Source organism: Clytia hemisphaerica, unplaced genomic scaffold (assembly GCF_902728285.1).
Source record: "Clytia hemisphaerica strain Z4C2 unplaced genomic scaffold, Clytia hemisphaerica genome assembly, whole genome shotgun sequence".
Classification (NCBI taxonomy): domain Eukaryota; kingdom Metazoa; phylum Cnidaria; class Hydrozoa; order Leptothecata; family Clytiidae; genus Clytia; species Clytia hemisphaerica.
In genome coordinates this window covers 1,620,931-1,639,514 of record NW_027103598.1, presented here as the reverse complement: position 1 = coordinate 1,639,514, position 18,584 = coordinate 1,620,931, and the positions used below count along the sequence as shown (strand labels likewise).

At 34.1% G+C, this 18,584-nt stretch overlaps 1 protein-coding gene across 1 annotated transcript; it reads left to right on the top strand.

Moving 5' to 3' along the window:
- The first annotated feature begins 981 nt into the window (after positions 1–981).
- Positions 982–17,710, top strand: LOC136801935 (TBC1 domain family member 14-like). The gene is made up of 9 exons (XM_067058631.1): positions 982–1,866; positions 11,746–12,111; positions 12,420–12,526; positions 12,737–12,915; positions 14,182–14,253; positions 14,539–14,667; positions 14,910–15,019; positions 16,515–16,618; positions 17,006–17,710. The coding sequence occupies exons 1-9, from the start codon at positions 1,031–1,033 to the stop codon at positions 17,206–17,208; spliced, it is 2,106 nt and encodes a 701-aa protein (XP_066914732.1). The 5' UTR covers positions 982–1,030; the 3' UTR covers positions 17,209–17,710.
- The last annotated feature ends 874 nt before the right edge of the window (positions 17,711–18,584 follow it).

The window sequence follows — 18,584 nt, the reverse complement described above, 5'->3', positions numbered from 1 at the left end:
TAAAACTGATTTTTGCGACCAGAACTTTCTATTTATTTTTTTCCCTACAACCCTTTCCTCTCCCCCTACCATCAATCAATGATGAATTTCTTGTGTTATGCTTTCTGACTGATTTTTTTTTCATTTTTCTCCTTGCATTGCTATCTAACTTTCATCATCAGGTAGGTCCATTCAGCATCTAGCTTGTTTTGTTGTAAATTATGTTATGAAAAAAGAAAAAAAATTTGAACAAAAAAAACTGAGATGTGAAAGGGTTAAGTTTTTTGTGCTACAATAATGCCAAGGTTTAAATATTCTAAATAATTCTGATGTCATGATTTTTCAATTTTTCATAAAACTTTAATCTATTAGATTATTGTTCCTGGAAATATCTTTCCAACAGTGTAGAGCTTTTTAATACGGCATCAATTTGTGTTGAGAAAAAGTTAAGAATACCCATGATAAAAAATGGAAAAGAAAAACATAAGCAATGACATGATGAATTTTGAACTGGCATATTGCAAAAGCAATTAGCATCGAACTTTTTAAATACAGCTAGTAGCAGACTTCACTATGAAGTTCGATGATAATTGCTTTTGCAATATGCCAGTTCAAAATTCATCATGTCATTGCTCTGTTGCGTGTTGGGGATCAGACTTTTTGCACTTGATATGATTTGTGATGGTTACTTGGGGTGGGATGTGAAAATGACAAACCCAACCTTGAAAACCTTGAAATGAATCATAGTCAATCACATTTTTCTTCTTTTGAATTATTTTTCTGCAGATTAAGACCAAATATTATTAACCCATCTTTTTCACAAACTTATATTTCATTCATAAAATTGCTTTTGCTCTTGCTTGTGAAAAGTTAGAAAGGCCACCTTGGTTAATGTGTGAATTGTGTAAAATACATTCCAGTTAAAGTCATTAATATGCCAAAAGGAATGAATTTAACAATCACTCACTATATTTATTCTGTATATTTTCTAATTTTAGATTGATGAGAATACAATGATGAGAGTGGAAAGCTGACCTGTGGGTTCGCTCAAATGATGACCCAAACACTCTTGGAAGAGAGCAAATTACTTACAAGGACAAATGTTTTTGATGAAAGTGCTAATGCAGAAAATTTAGCTTTAATTAAATCGAACAGTGATGGAGAAACAAAGAAAACAAATAGATCACCTTTAAAGAAGTTTAATTCTGATTCAATACCAAAGTCGTTGGAAAGTGAAGACATTTTCCAAGTTACCAATTCAAATGGAGACATTGGCAGTATTACCAAAAATATTGACTTGAGCGTTGACTGTAAAGGAGGGATTGAACCTCTAAGTTCTGATCATTTTCACGGAACCGAAGAAGATGACGAAGAATCTGAAGAACATAAACAAACATTCAAACATCTTTATCCACAAGTACTCGTTCAAGGCTCACACGAGTTCAGTGATATTGACAGTGACGAGGAAGATTTCCAATTACGCCGGCACCGAAAAAATGATAGCGGTCAAGGCTCAAGTGTTGAGACATCATCTTTGAAAAGTAACCCACATGACTTTTACCAAGTTGACATTAGTTTTGATGAGACTTTAGATTGTAATTCAATCGAAGATAGTGAAGCATTAGATCATGTATTGAATGATCCTGATTTTTCGTTGAACAATATTGCTCAAAGTCATCAAAGAAGACATTCAAGTTTCACTTCAAGAAGAACTGTTGACCTCTCAAATGAGGATTCTGAAATTGATTTTACAGACATTCCTTTGAATACACCTTCGCCAGCAAAAGCTGTCAATACATATACACCATCCAACGAACAACAACTTTTACCAAGCTCACAGACGCCACTCAAACCACCCTCAGTCATGGATACACCACCAAAGCAAGGGTAAGAATAATTTCCTTGCGATTTTTCTTATGTCTATCATCTTTTATGAAATTTTATACTAGGCTTATTCAGTTACACAGATTTTTTAACACCCTTGTATACCGATTTCGTTGGTAAAGTTGCTTTAAAGTTTTCCTCATTAGATGTTGTAGATTTAAACATTTTTCTGTTTCGTGGGTACATACCACTGGTCAAAGTAGTAGTTATGGGTGGTAGTTAGTTTCAAGGCACTAAATATCCTAAATTTGTTAGTTTTTTAATGTCTAACAATTCTTAGGCCAATTCCCATTAGGGTATGGGACAATTTATTATTGTTTATTGTAAATTTCAAGGACTTCCTTTGCTATTATGTTAGGCTTTCTTGTATTGCAGAATTGAGTGATTACTGGTGTTGATGAGATGGTTAGTATCTGGTAATTTGATCTGAATAAAATTTTGATGAAATCTATTTAGAGAAAAGGTGAAACATTAGGGCAAACGTCTTCAAAGTTTTGAAAATGCAACTTTAAGTTTACATAAGAATTGATTGCATTGTGTAAGTTATTTTTATTGTAACAAGACACTTTGAGTCACATGTACTAAAATTTCAAGTAGGGTGAAAAAGGGGGACTTGAATTTGCAAGACTGCTCTTCTTGCACAGATTCACGATGGAAATTTGTTTGTATTCCTTTACTTTCCATGATATTGGAAAGCAAATATTTGATTATATTTGATTTTATGTATTTTACATTCCATCTTGATTTTAAAAATTTGCAATATGGTGCGTGGTTTTGTATTTGTGTTTACTTTTTCAAACTGTTTGTACAATATGATATCTATTATACTGATGTTGTTTCGACTAATTTGTTCGGTGTATGATAGTATAATTTCTTCAAATTTTTTTCAACATTTTATTATGTTTTAAACAGTCTTTAGATTAGAGTAAAAAAAAGATTTAAGAGGGTATCATAACAAGATTGACAAAATAATGCAATTTATATGAGTTTGATTAATATATAATTTATGCTAATATTTTGTCTGTGAAATGAACTTATTTTTGACCTACTATTTCAAAAGATTTTAAGATTTTATACTCAAAATTAGCTTAAACTTATATAAGATTCTATGAGGATTCGTACTGCTGAAATTTGAGTAATAAATCAAGAACTTGAATCCTTTTTAATACATTCAAGTCTGTTTTGACATATTACTTGAAACGGGAGATGTACAAGAATTGCTTTTTCACAATTTTTATATTGTTTTTATTGGAATTGGTCAAGGCTAAAATGCATCATGCAATAAGGCTGTGTGCAGGATTTTTTTTTGTCTTAAACATTGGAATAAGAAACATTTCAACTGATATTTCGTAACCAAATTGGTAGTACAGTTTTGATTGAGAGGGTATCCCTTTTGAATATTTGAGATGAATAAAAGAAGGCAGGAGGCTACATCGACCCAATGGATAGGTAAATTGATTGGTATCTTTTTAGATGTAGAATTTTGATGTGTTTGGCGGTGGTGTTCTCTAGATGAATTTAATAGCAATGTTTGGAAAATCTTTCAGTGTTTGCTCATTTCTTTTTGTTTTGTTTTTGAACAAAAGTTTTACAAGAAATGAAGCTCTAATTGAAGCCTAAAACCTAGTCAACCTTGATATATAAAAATTGGTGATATAAAAACTCCTTTTTTTATGCTCTGCAATAAAAAGTTAGCATGACCTAAAACTAATTAAGAACATTTTCAAGCCTAAACACACATACCTACATAATTATTCATATGCATAATTACTCAGAGACGCAGTCACGATTCACTGGCTTTCATTTGTAGTAGTGCATCAACAGTCTTCCTTCGAAATATTGTTAATGATCAATACATTTTATGGACCCACCTGGAGGTCCTAAAAATTAACCTGCGTTCGTTTGTTCGTTCGTGATCAGCATTTTTCGAGATTTTTTAGATTTTTTGCACAAAGATGCAAAATGGTATACCCAAAATAAGAAAGGTTCAACAACAACTGGTACCTAGAAATAGTTTTAGGTAAGGGGCCACCTTCTCAGCTAGGGGTCACCTACATTATTCAAACTAAAATGGGGATTGAATTCTAGATTATTGTGTTAATTTGGTCGCAGCGAATGAATAGCAAAAGTTTTACCCTACGGTTCAAAGCTTTATCCAATTCAGAGATTCGAATATACATTTTTTCACATTTAATATAAGTTCTGTCTCAGTGAGACGGTAATAGCTTTTGGGATTTTTATCAACAGACTTATGTTGCATTCAATTGTGCTTAACAATGAGATACATCTTAATTTTTCAAATTTTCATAGTTTCTCAAACTTTTAGGGGCCCAGCTAGAATATTTTTCCATTAGGGGCCGCCTAAATTCTAGGTTTTAAATTCTGCTTAAAAGTCATGGATCTTCTTATTTATTAGTTTTTTTCTGACGTTTTGTTTATTTTGAATTTAAATGTTTTCAGTTGATCAGCCAAGTAGGTTCATAAAATTCATCACTTCTATCCTTTGCTTGTTTCTTAAAAGATACATTGCAAAAATAAACATTATGTGGGTGGACTAGTGTTTTTTGTTCTTTTTATTTTGAGTCCAAACCAATATTTTTTTGAAGGTCTTCAATTTATCAAATAAAGCAAGGTTCACTGACCTTAATTTCGAAATTCTAGCCAAGAATATCAGAATATTTGAAATTTTGGATATATTTTTCCTTCATTTTCCCTACTTTCCCACTCTCTCTTTTCTCTCCCTATCACCTGCCCTTTTCCCCATTTTTTGGATATTGTGTGATATTTCACTGTAATTAATGTGGAAAGTAGAAAAATGGAACTGTTTTTTATTATTAGTTGTAGGTGTCGGTAGGTTCTTGCAGAAATAAATTGTCAGTAAGACCACCATATTATACAGAGGAAAGATCGGCTTTCACTGAAAGTACTCCATTATGTTTGGTGCCTAAAATTTTTATGTACTGTAAAAGACGTTCCATTTCGAAACTTCAAGTACTGTAAAGCAACTCGTATATTTTTTTCTGAAAATTGTATCATGCTCCTTGTAGAGCACTCGTCAAGCATCGTTTAACATTCAAGACATAGTTCAAAGCTTCATAGATTCATCTATTATCCATTATAAAGTCTCAAACTCTTCATGGTTTTCAGGGGGTCAGTTCAAACATAGGATCGAGTCTTCTTCTATCTTGAATTTTGACGAGAACTATTATTCATTACATAGTTTGTAGCACTTTCATTCATATTATTTAAAACAGGGGGGGGTCAAGCAGTTAGTACAAGACATCATGCCTACTAAGTGATTCTTTGGAGGAAAGAGGCCACACCACCACCCTTTGACAGTTAGTATGAAATATACTAAGTGATTTCAAAGGAAATTCACTAAGGACCACCCCTTAAAACCTATCAAACGAGAGTGTGATATTTACTTTTTGTCAAACCATGTTCCCAAAATCAGAACCAGTTACATTTTCATTATTATTTTCATTTTCATTATCATTTTTGTTTTCGTTTTTGTTTTCGGTTTTATTTTCGTTTTTATTTTTATCCATTTCCTTTGTCTTATTTTTTCAAATATCATAAATTCCTAATATCGGACTCTCACAGAGGTTTGGCAAAAGCAAAACATTCGAACATTTCTAAGAAAAAGATGCATATTAGACAAAATAATCATTTCATTAAAAATTATCACTACAACATCAAGCTTTATTCCAACACCGCGTCTATTCTACTAATAACACAAATATCAAACCACTAGCCGGTACCCGGCGTCGCACGCCGGTTAAGCTGTAGCTGAACGCACTAAAAGTCCTTTAGATGTTGAAGCTGGCTTAAAAAAGCGATCAAATAAAAAAAAGAAATCTCTACAACGTTTAACTCTAACCTTCCCCGGGTGTCTTATCTTTTAACCATATTTGGATCGTGTACTCCCCCCCCCCCGTGACATAATTTTTTGTTTAAGTCAAAAGTTATCAGAAAGAGCATCGTTTACTGTACCAGTGTCGTTGAAACGACTCTGCAGGTAGCCCGAGGTCCACTTAAAGCTTTTTTATAGACTGGATGTTTTTGTCTAGGCGGACTGTAAAACAGTCAAAATCTGTTATTGATGTTTGTTTCTCATTCTTAATTATATTTTTCAGCTTCGAGTAAATTTTTTGTTATTTGGATTTTAAATATTTTTTTTCCAAAATGGCGACCTCGTCAAATGCTCCTAGTCTACTTCACTGGACTCAGCATCATTAAAAATTATCAAAAAGCTAAGTTCAGCCAGAAGTAGACTCTAGTCTACTCTGCAGGTAGTTATTTTTCTCGCTTCGCTTGCGTTGAATATGCCGTCCAGTTTAAATGACAATTTTTCAGGAATTAAAGTGGGAAGGTCACAAAGAATAGTGCAACTCTTTGTTTTTATCAGATCGAGAAAAACTTTTTTTATGATTAAGTTGCTTTTTTAAACCCTTGTCATAACTTTTCGAATTTAAACATAAAAAATGACGTACACACTTTTAATAGTAACAACGACTTGAATATTTTTATAGAAAGGAAGAGGTGAAATAATTTCTTCTCTTGCTTTATATCGCCCTTTGAATGCTGTTGTTGTCCACAAACTTTTTGATTTTTTTTTGATTTACTTTTGATTGTTTTGTTTTGAAAAGAATTCGAATGTCATTAATAAATACGATCGTTAAATACATTCGAAAACATTTAAAACAAAAGAAGAGAGAAAAAGGCAAGTCTGGGCAAAAATTAAAATTACTAAATGTAGATGGGCCTTAAATTTCAAAACAAAGGCTGAATAAAGTCTAAACCAAGCTCTATCCGATCTTTTGCAAATGGCGCGAATCCAATAGAACAAGTTTGTGGAGCAAGAGAGTAAAAGTCATAATTTTAAAACACAAACAAAGCCAAAACGAAAGTGGTGACACACAGACACACAAAGCACCGCTATTAATATATAGAATATAAGTGTGACATCATTTAAACACAAAACTTTTCTTAAGTACAGGGAATTACCCTACGAACATTAGGGGAAAATCAACTGACTTTTTTCTTTTATTTATCAATCTATAGTTAGGGAATTCCCCTGATATAGTGTTTAACTAAAGGGTAATACCAAACAAACTCCAAAGGGGAAGACTTAAAATGTCTTAGGTTCTTTGATTTCTCTTATCAAGGGGGGTTTCCCTGATTGCTTTTAGTATTTATTTTTAATATTTTTCTGGAAAAGGTAAAAAAGTAGCACTTAGTATTCATTTGTACTAACTGTTTTCCTAGATTTTTCACTTGACACCACCCTAGCAGTCACTTAGTACCATCAAGTACTAACTGATTTTTGAAAATTTTGTAGGTATACCACCACGGTACTAACCGGCATGATAAGACGACAAGACGTACTAACTGCTTGACCCCCCCCTGTTTAAAATGAGAATGCTTGATAATCTGTTTCCGGGTACACAAAAGTCAATCTTTTGATAGTTTAACTATTAGCCACATAAATGTCAACATACCAATTCTTCTTCAATTTAGTTTTAATGATGTAGCTATTCTTGTTATGTAAGCACGCTGTATTGTATTGCTTTTGTCTTTGCGTGTGGTAGTGCTGCTAATGGCTAGTGTGATTAGTCCTGGGGATGTTCGTTTTCTAGCTTACTCTAAAAGTGTACTGAAAATCCTGAGCAGGGTTCTACCATACAGCTAATTTTGAAGCATAAAAATATTTTGGAAACTGATGGACAAGCTTTTAACGAGAATACCCAGGAGTATTGTGAAGATAAAAATGACGGAGCTTGAATATCTTTCCTAATTATGATGAAAGTTTTAAACTTTTACAAAATGTATAAAAAATGCAAGGTATTTTTCTCACCGTAAACAATTAGACTTTACAGTTGGATCTCATTACCGGTACTGTTGCATAAACTCTTTTTTATAAAGAACCAACAAATCTTTAATGATGCTTGGCTTCTTATTTTTAGCACTTCGAGCCTGAAATTGTTCTTATCCTGTTCTTCCTTCTAGAGCTAAAAACTGATATAATTTAAGTTTAATACCCTATTTTTACAAATTTGACTCTTACTTACTTTGCTTAAAATTCAACGATTCTAGGCCCAGTATTGTTCTTAAATTGTTCTCATTTTTTCGACATTTTTGAGCCCGAATGGCCTTATAAAATTGTTCTTATGTAGAAAAAGAGTAGTGTTCAGGTGTCAAGAGAGAATCAAGTATTACCTCACTTCCACACCTTTTTTTATTAGAACGTCTTAGTTTGGGCTGATGTAGGTAAGCCCAACTGGATTTGTGATCTTCCTAATACATAAAAGTTTGGATGTGCCTATTTGTTTGACAATTTTAAGCCTAAAATGTTCTTATAGATTTTTGAAATTAATTACACTTGAATATACAGAATTACCTTGGGTTAAGAAAATTGACACTCAAGTCGAACGAATCCATTCTAATTTAAATTTGAGAAGTTAAAGAATTACTGCAATTACGAAAGTTTTTTTATGAATTCATTTTTTTAGCTAATTTGGCTGATCCTTTCAATACTCAGACTAGTCATGTTCTCACGATGTTCTTACGATGTTCTTATTTTCCCCCAAATTTCAGCCAAAGTGTTCTTATAGGCTAGGTTCTAATAAAAAAATGTGTCATTCTGTATCAACTGTGTTTACAACGTTGGTTTATTTTAACTTTCAGCTTTCACAACTAGCAAGAAGAGAATGGAAGAAATGATTATTTTAATGACTTTGCCAATTAAACTTTGTAATTAATCCGAAAACAGATTGTTTCAAAAGTCATGTTTTTTGATAAGAACGTTTGTACGTATGTCTGTTCAGTTCTTTACAAGGCTACTATGAGAGAATTTAAGTTTTACGAATAATGAGCTTCGAGATTAAAGATTCTTATATAACTCATTTTAAAAATGACATGTAAATTTTTACCTCGATGTTCCTCTTAGATCTATCCAATTTTATGGAATCTATCTAGCAGCGTTCGTAAATTTGTAGATCTTTCTAATCTTAGATACCTCGTATCATTCTTATATTGATGTTTCTCAGAACTCCCACTTTTCTAAAATTATATTTCTGGTTTGTGTTGGCAAGTAAAAACGATATTTTCTTGGTAACATACTTGGCTTTCAACGTGCTTGTGTTATGACTTGTTGCTGCAAACATTTTAGAAAATCAAACAAAACTACAGAAGTTTTTTAGCAACAAGGAACTAGAGGCATATATCTTTTTGTTGATTATTCAACTCATTGTTCAACCGAAAGCAAAAAAAGGTTTGAAGTTAAGTGTATCTACTATCATTTTCTATGACTTTCGTTACTTTCATGTCAGAGCAGAACATTCAGCAGAGATTTATCTCGTCTAGTCATGTGTTGTTTTCTTTGGAAACAAATTGTTGTTGCTGTTTTTGTCGTTGTACATTTATTTGACTTCATAACTATGCGATGGTTTGTTTAATACGGGCTGAGGCATTACATGGATAGAATCTGTAACGAAAGTCAAAGTATAAGAGAGGCTCTATCTTACAATTCCTGCATTACTAAAAAGAAACAAAAAGGACGACAAAGTTAATAAAAACGACTAAAAAGAACAACAAATTTCATATTTTACCGTCCACAAGCCCGACCGAAAGTGACTGTAGCACCCCTAGCGATTCATTTCTCTTTGTTTATCTCGGGACATAACTACATGTGGTTTAAAAGAACGACAAATTACGCATGCGTGTTATTAATGCAGGAATTGCAAGATGCACCCACTGATAACAATCCATTCCAGTTACGTTATGTTCCATGAAATCATCTTTCGCTCTTGTGTCTTGCTTCTGATTCCTTCATTAACATTGTTACTTCATTTAAAGTTGAATGCAAGTGCGCAAAACCGGCACACTAAGATTTTTGGCTGCTGTTATGATTTCTCATTGATCGATTTTTTTTTCATGAACTCTATATTATCCATTTATACTCGACAAAAAATAATGCTACCAGGTTGATTTCCAGGGCTTTCCAACAAGCGTTAATTAATAATTTCATCTTCCCAATCCAACGTGGTAGAAAATTTTAATTCTACAATTTCTTGAAGCTTTGAGTGCTGTCTTAATAAGTAGGACGTCATTTTCACTAGTCACTCTCCATAAGACAGTATTATCTATGTTTTGTCGTCACACTCATAACCACACGCATGTCACGCAGTTATTTCGTGACGTTCAAATCATTACTGCATGTCGCTTAATGCTTTAACAAACTCACATAATCTCTAAAAGTTTAACATAATGTACATGTAAAAATTGTTGTACATTGTAATCCTTACTTGAGCGATACGAGAAAGTTTTTGTATTTATGTACTTATTTTACTTACCACTCGAGCGAGGGTGGGCTGTTTTCTTTTACGGAATCTTGCATTTCTAAAATTACACATTGTTTTTTTTTAATGATGAATCGAAGCCTACAAATTTTAGTAAATCATGTTTGCTGTGTGGTAATATTCTTTTTATTGTTTTGACAGAAGGGAAGCGATGGTATGGTATTGTACCAAGTGATGTGGAACTGACATTTCTTTAGGTTTAGATTTAAAACTTGCTGTCAGATGTTTTACTATATTAAGAAAAGACTGAATTTATTTAAGAATATTCGTCCACTCGGTATTTTCGTTTCAACGCCCAAATAATTTCAGTTTATGGGGAAAAAAACCTTGAAAATGAAAGTAACTGATAGCACTGCTATTTTAACTGTTAGCAATATAATCTTATTAATACGTATTTGATAGCAATTTTGAAGTTTATGACGTGCTTATTATGGAATCTTGGAAGAATTATCTTTAGATTGATAAATGGATAATGATAGGCGTATGATTTTTAGATAATTCTAGTTGATGTTTGATTCAGTTTTCTCTTGCTAGAAAAACAGTCTCAACTTTATAAGGAGGACTCTGAAATAAAGAATGTACTAGTTATCTGTTGTATACTATTTTGTGAAGCAGTAGATTCGTGGGAGGTACAACGACAACGACGTACAACGATAGTTTCAGTCTTTTTGTAAAGCTCGGCGTGCTGTAGACTCCTGCGATGTGATATGAGAACTGAGTGCTTGTTTAATCTGACATTTACAATCAGGTTTACATGATTACATTAATTTCCAATGTGTTCTTATCTCAGTACGCTCTAATGGAAAACACATTATTCCCTTTTCAAGCCCTCGTTAATGTCATACAAGTAATTTTAATGATTAGTTTTTTTGAGTGATCTTTTCCTACATATTCAGCAATTCGATCTTGATTTTTTTATTGATGTAAGGAGTGGAGGTAGATTGGTTTTCGGGAAGTTTTTGAATTTGGAACTTCTCTGAAAATCTCTACGAAATTTAAGCTCTAAGAATTACTAACCCTTACCCTAAAGGTTTTCAAAATCTTTAGTCTTTTTCATACGCTGATATTCTCGATCCCAAACAAAATAATTTTGGGTTGTTTTGAAAATGATATCTTGTGGACTTTGATGATATTGTGATGGTTTTAAATTTAAAGGTCCGCTTGAATATTACAATTGGCTGCCAGGCAATAAATCCTTATGTGTTATCACAGGAATTTAATACAAATTTTGTATCAAATTTCTTTACTTTTTTACTTTTTTTTTCGTGCCTCGTTCATGTATGTATAATTTTGAGAGACCTCTAGTGTTACCATTATGGCTTTATTTGTCAGCGTTATTTTAAAATGAAAGTTTAGCATTTGTGAACATTTTAAAGATGTGTCTTGTTTTGGTTGTTCTCTCTCACTCCAAAGTGTGAAAACGGTTTTTTAGATTTACAGTTTTCCCTGGAGTTTGATGCCCAAAGTTAACTGTTAAGTATTGAAATTCGGGAATTTTTATTTCAAAATATATTTCTTTTAGATTTCTAAAACGAGCCAATCAAAAGTCGTGGAAGATATTTGGTAAAGTGGCAGTGCCTGTCGAAAAGGAGCCATCGCCCAGCGTCAGTCCAAACTTATTGCGGAAGCAAAAGAAAGAAACAGTCGGTTCATCAACCACCGCCCTTATCTTCGAAAACCGCCCATTACATTTACCGCCCAAGTCCGCCAAAGAAGAACAGAAGCACAGGGAGCAGTATGAGAATATGATTGCGTTTGCAAAGAGAAAAGAATTGAAAGACAAAGAAGTCGAGAAGAAAAAATTAAAGGAGAGACAGAAATTGGAGAATCAAATCTCTAATATTGTCACACGATGGAAAGAAGACATTATCCCGAATTGGCATAATTGGTAAGTGTTTGGAAAGTGGCGCTTTGGTATAGTGGTCATTAACCTTGGTTGCTACACTGGCGACTGAGGTTTGATTCTCACTTGCAGCGGCTCACTTGTGAACGAACCTTCGCCCGGGTCAACCTATGCCGTGGGAGGGGGGGGAGTCGGAAAGGTTTTGATCGAACAGACTCAGGGAACTAGGTTTTTGATCATTTTTCTAACTAAGTCTTATTCTACGAGGGGAAGAGATTCTGAAAATCGGCATTTCAACAAACAGCTTCCCGTTGATCGCAATTTCTTATTTATTTATTGTTTTCTCTTACTAGCAAAAGTACACGAAAAGTGCGTGATTTATGGTGGGCCGGTGTACCGCCAAGTGTTCGTGGTAAAGTATGGAGTTTGGCTATTGGTAATGATCTCAACATCACCAAAGGTAATGGCTGTTCAGCAAAAAAATGTGTATACTTTTGTGGACCGCGTATTATACTTGTAAAACATCTTAAATCTAATTTCAAAAAGTTTAGTGAATGAATTTATGTTTCGGTAACTAGTGTATCAGGAATTTCCAAACCCAAAATCTATTCTATCGTTGTAGGTAACGATAGTCGTATTATTATTACCAATTTCTCTCTTTTTATATCAGAGCTATTCCAGATCTTTTCGGCCAATGCCAGAGACCGAATACGTAACCAAAAGAATCCTGAACCGGTCGCCAATCTGCACGACTCTGAAAGTTCACTGGTGGTCAGCAAAGAAAACACTGTTGGCTTGATTACGCTGGATGTCTCAAGGACCTTTCCATCGTTGTGCATTTTTCAAAAGGTAAAGGAGATATGCCTTGTTATTTTGTAAGTAATGAACTGATGACAAACGCGACAACGACAAAATATGGTAATTCTTGTATTGTCAAAGGTGCGAGAGGAAATAAAGAATTGCGAAAAATCTTTTTATCAGGCTACACGTCATGTCTTCCTTTGTTTTGAGTTAAAGCTTCTACGAAGGCCCAAAAGCCTGTAGCTGTATGTAGATCTTATCGGAGTTTTTGATTTTTCTAAAAAAGAATTCCCTCGAGGAATTCCTAAGAGATTTCTATTCTCAACTTCAGTTGAGCTATAATCTGAGAATGTCTGTATGTATGTCTGTATGTCCGTCCGTCCGAAAACTTTAGGGCAGGCTGGACACTTCAAAAAAGGTCGGATTTGGCTGAAATTTGGCACACTTGTTCCTTGGGTGAATATCTGGGGTGTTTTTTCATTTTTTGAAAATTTTGATTTTTGGGGCCTGGGACGAGTTTTTTCGCCAAAACGAGGCTAAAACTTTGGGGCAGCCTGGACACTTCAAAAAAGGTCGGATTTGGCTGAAATTTGGCACACTTGTTCCTTGGGTGAATATCTGGGGGTGTTTTTTTCATTTTTTGAAAATTTTGATTTTTGGGGCCTGGGGACGAGTTTTTCGCCAAAACGAGGCTAAAACTTTGGGGCAGCCTGGACACTTCAAAAAAGGTCGGATTTGGCTGAAATTTGGCACACTTGTTCCTTGGGTGAATATCTGGGGTGTTTTTTTCATTTTTTGAAAATTTTGATTTTTGGGGCCTGGGGACGAGTTTTTCGCCAAAACGAGGCTAAAACTTTGGGGCAGCCTGGACACTTCAAAAAGGTCGGATTTGACTGAAATTTGGCACACTTGTTCCTTGGGTGAATATCTGGGAGTGTTTTTTTCATTTTTTGAAAATTTTGATTTTTGTGGCCTGGGGACGAGTTTTTCACCAAAACGAGGCTGGCAGCCTGGACACTTCAAAAAAGGTCGGATTTGGCTGAAATTTGGCACACTTGTTCCTTGGGTGAATATCTGGGGGTGTTTTTTTCATTTTTTGAAAATTTTGATTTTTGGGGCCTGGGGCCTGAAATGTTACAATTGGGCCTTCTAATAACGGGAAAATCTGAAGTTGAGCCCAGTGCGGTGCGCACGTTCGACTATTGTAATACTCCCGAAACAATCTCACAATGCATCGCTTTTTTAGAAAAATCAAAAACGCCGATAAGGTCTATTGTGTAGACTACCTTTTGATGAATTATTTGTTGATTTTAGGGAGGACCTTATCACGAGCCGTTGAAAAACTTGTTGGCAGCATACACATGTTTCCGTCCCGATGTCGGCTACGTAAGTTCTAGCTAGTTTCGTTTCCTTCGATTCACGAAAAATTCCAAAAACAAAAAATATTCATCGCAGACTGCTTTCTCAAGTTGAGATTGTCCTGATTTGAATAAATTTTTGATTAAATTAAATGGCCTGCTTAACTTAACTCTCTAACTGCCATGGCTCAAAGCTATAATACTAAAATTTTCCACCCGTGATAATACGAGGGCGTTTTTCACCTAGATATTTTGCTGACCTCTCTAGAGTAAAATGTACTTTATCGACATTATTAAATTTTATATTTTTCAGGTTCAAGGAATGTCTTTTCTTGCTGCTATGTTTTTATTGAACCTTGACACGTTTGATGCGTTCGTGGCGTTTGCCAATTTGCTGAACAGACCGTGTCAAATGGCTTTCTTTATGGTGGATCAACCAATGGTATGACGAAGTGTTATTCTTTATGTCTTCTATTTGATCGTAAAAGAATAGTTTCCTACTTTAACTATTTTAGTCAACTCCTGGAGCATTGTATTGTACATTGCGCACTTTTTAAACATCTAGCACTGAAGATGGTTTTACCGAAAATCAAAATCAAATCAAATTATGATACTTTTGCCTGTTTAGATATGTGAAATCCCTAAGGTAAGTCTTATTGAACATTTCTTTCGCTCTTCCCATAGATGGATGCTTACTACAGAACGTTCGATGTCTTGTTGGAAGACCAAATTCCCAAATTGTACACTCACATGAAGAAACAATGTCTGAGTCATGACATCTATCTTATCGATTGGTATGAAACAATTTTCTTTTTACTCGTACATTAAAGGAAGAAATCTTGGCGGAAAGAAAATTTGGCGGATTCGGCGGATTTGGCCAAAATCCGCCAAATGAAGTTCCCTCCAAAATTTCTATTTTCCGCCTTCCGCCAAATTAAATTCTCGCCAAATTTTATTTATATGACGTACTGCCAAATTTCGTCCTATTTTAGGCTCCAAAATTGGGTTCTCAACGATTTTGCTATCATTTTTGACCCTATATATCCAGCAACCGCCGTATTAAATTCCCGCAAAATTTAATCTTTTCGGCCATCCGCCAAATTAAATTCCGTCCGAAAAAACTTTTTCGGCCATCCGCCAAATTAAATAAATTCCCGCCAAAATTTCTTCCTTTAATAATGTAGATTCAAAAGTAGGAATTTCAAGCAACGATGTAAAAATAATAGATAACCAACTTGCCTTGATTCTCAAAAAACATCCGTGTTACGGTTGTAAAAATATTAATGACATTTTGCATCGTAAAAAGTGCAATCAACTAAAAACTTGCTTCATTTGCAACGTTGTATTGGACAGAATCGATCACATGATGTATATTTTTCCAAAATTTGGGTTAGAAAAAGTGTATTTTCCTATAGGCAGCCTCACAGAAGGAATTTTTTAATGAGATATTATTGTTCTATAAACATTCATCTGTTTATTTTGTATCAGGCAACCTTCATGCACTTTTCATTCGTGAGATATCGCACTTCAAATCACACATATATTTTTCAGATAACAGCATTTTATGAGCGTTTATTTATCCAGATGAAGATTAAGTGGTATCAGGCCGATCCGTAGTCAATTTGTCTAAAGATTGGTACCTTTATCTTTTGAAAAAAAATCCAAAATTTGCAGTAAATAACAATTCAAATTTTCTATCAATTCAGTGGATGTCAAAAAGTGTGTCAAAATCTAGCTAAAAGCATAACACGCACTGCACACAGAGCTTTTTAATAGAGGGCTCATTTCAATAGGAAAACAATGGTTGTTCTCTTGGGACAATTGTTTTTTCAAAACCAATGTTAACGCGATGTGATTTCCATGGCAGTACCTATACGGCCAATCACAATTTTAGCTTCTCAAATCTAAAATCAGCCTCTCAGATTTGGAATTTGGCTTCTCAGATTATAATTTCAACTTCTCAGTTTTATGATATCTTTTTACTATTAAAGTTTTTCTTCTTCAAAAATTAAGAATTGATTATTTTGCTTCTCAAATCATCTTTCCAGCTTCTCAGATTAACTTAATAACTTCTCAAATTGAATAACTGTGTTCTAATTCAAGTTGATGCCTGAGTTAATGCTATTGGGAATAAATATAAGCTGAACAGCTGATTTGAGAAGCTGAAAGGCTGAGAGTAAAAATTTGAAAAATACCTCTCATGGATTTCCTTTGGAGATTGCGTTGGTCAACTATATTATGTTCTAACAGCTACACAATTAATTTCTTATTTTTTATTTTCTATTGTAGGATTTTCACATTGTTCAGTAAATCACTACCATTGGACACAGCTTGTCGTGTTTGGGATTTGTTTTGTCGAGATGGTGAAGAGTTTCTCTTCAGAACCGCTCTTGGTATGTTCCTTTCCCTTTTTTGTTGACTTAATGTTTTGATGTTTCTTTTTGTTGAAATAATTGTTGTAAAAGTAACTAAGTTTCTAACTACTTCAGACTGGACCCGATTTTCGAGTAAAGACACGCAGAAAGCGTAACGTTCACTCAGCCTGTTCAAAAATAAAGACGGGGTAACTTTCGGACGGTAATTGTATACACGATACGCATCCCCTTGAGGGGATTCAAATCTGACTTGTGATTCAACAAAGTGCTCTATACCATACTCGGAGTTTCGTGTCGTTTCAGGCAGTCAATCAGAGGGAATGTGCGCAGCCTATAACTACTAAGGACCTTGGGTTCCTTTTTTACTAACTGAAAGTAAATAACTTTATCGCTTTTATTTTTCAGGTATTTTACTCATGAGCGAAGATGTCCTACTAGAAATGGAGTTTTTCAGATTGGCACAATATCTTACTAAATTATCGAACACTATCACTTCTGAGGTACTTTTCAAATACATTGAGAAAATCAACTTCTCTAAACAAAAGTTAACACAGACTCTAAGTTATTACAAACAAATTGCCAGGACGAACCCTCCCTTACCAACGTGACGCAATATCATTGGAACGTGGTGAATTTCTAACACTATGGTATACATGTTCAAATGTATCGAATGGGCATGTCTAATCTTTAGCAAAGATGTAGAGGTGAAATGGGAGACATAAAACAGTAGTCGCAGCATTTCTGGACCAACGACGTCTGATTTTTGAAACACTCAATCAGCAGTTATATTTTTCATTCTTTTAATCGGTCTGGTGCACCTTTGAATAAAACGTCACTTAGCGATCTTACAGATTTTCAAATTTTCGTAACGGTTGAAGTAACAACCTGATTGACCTTGAATGAGAGCGAATGTAAAAGAAGAGTTTTTTGACTGTCAAATGAAAAGGAAAGCTTCTAATGGGCTGTGGATACTGAAGACTAAATTGTTAATATATGAATTTCTTTAAAATACGCACTTTGTAATTTTGTGACACTTTACTTTACTCTTTCCACGAATACCCTTGCCTGCTCAAGAATAGAATACTTTGCTTGATGTTATTATTTTTTTAACTATTTTTGACTGGGTTATGAATTTGTATAGTAAATGTAAAGGATCTTAAACCGACTTTTTAGGATAATGTTTGTTTCCTTTTTTTTCTTGAAAATACGGAGTGACATGCATCTACTGTAATGAGGCCCCCAGCGGTTTGCGTGATGGCGTGATTGGGACTTTTTGCTTGCGTGATGGCGTGATTAGAGATTTTTTTTGGCGTGGTCAAGATTATGGCGTGATGCGTGATAGGGCAAAAATTTGAGGCGTGATGCGTAATTTGAGCTATTTTTAGCTATTTTTTGCGTGATGACAAATTTTAGCGATTTTCGGGATGCGTGATGAAGTAAAAAATTTTTTTGCGTCATGGCGTGATTAGGGGTGCCGCTGGGGGGGGGCTCTCTAATTTAAACCAAATAATCCTTTGCAAGCACACACACGCATATACTTTTTTGAATTACGAGCTAAAGTTCTCTTCACTCAAGGGTTAATTCATTAATAAGTTATTTCTTTTTGCTAGAAGTTTTTATATATTGTTGGTTGGAGATATTTATCAACGTAAATTCATGATTTTTTATCTAAAGAGTATTAGGTTTCTTTTAGCCTTAGAATAAAGATCCAAGTAATTTTGTAATCTACACTAAACTGTAGTAAAAATTGCATGTCTTATCTTGGTCAACGACGGCCGACGACTTTGATTTTGACGGAGATGTTTCAGAGAATCATTAATTTATTTTTTATTTTTTTAACAAAATTGTGCTATAAATTTAATAATTGTCGAGAAAAAGTTATGTACTTATAAACAGTAAAACGAAAAAATTTCTTTAATGGTTTTATAAAACAGGAGACAAATTTTGGTACTGTAACTTGTAATTTGATCGAAAGTCATTTGTT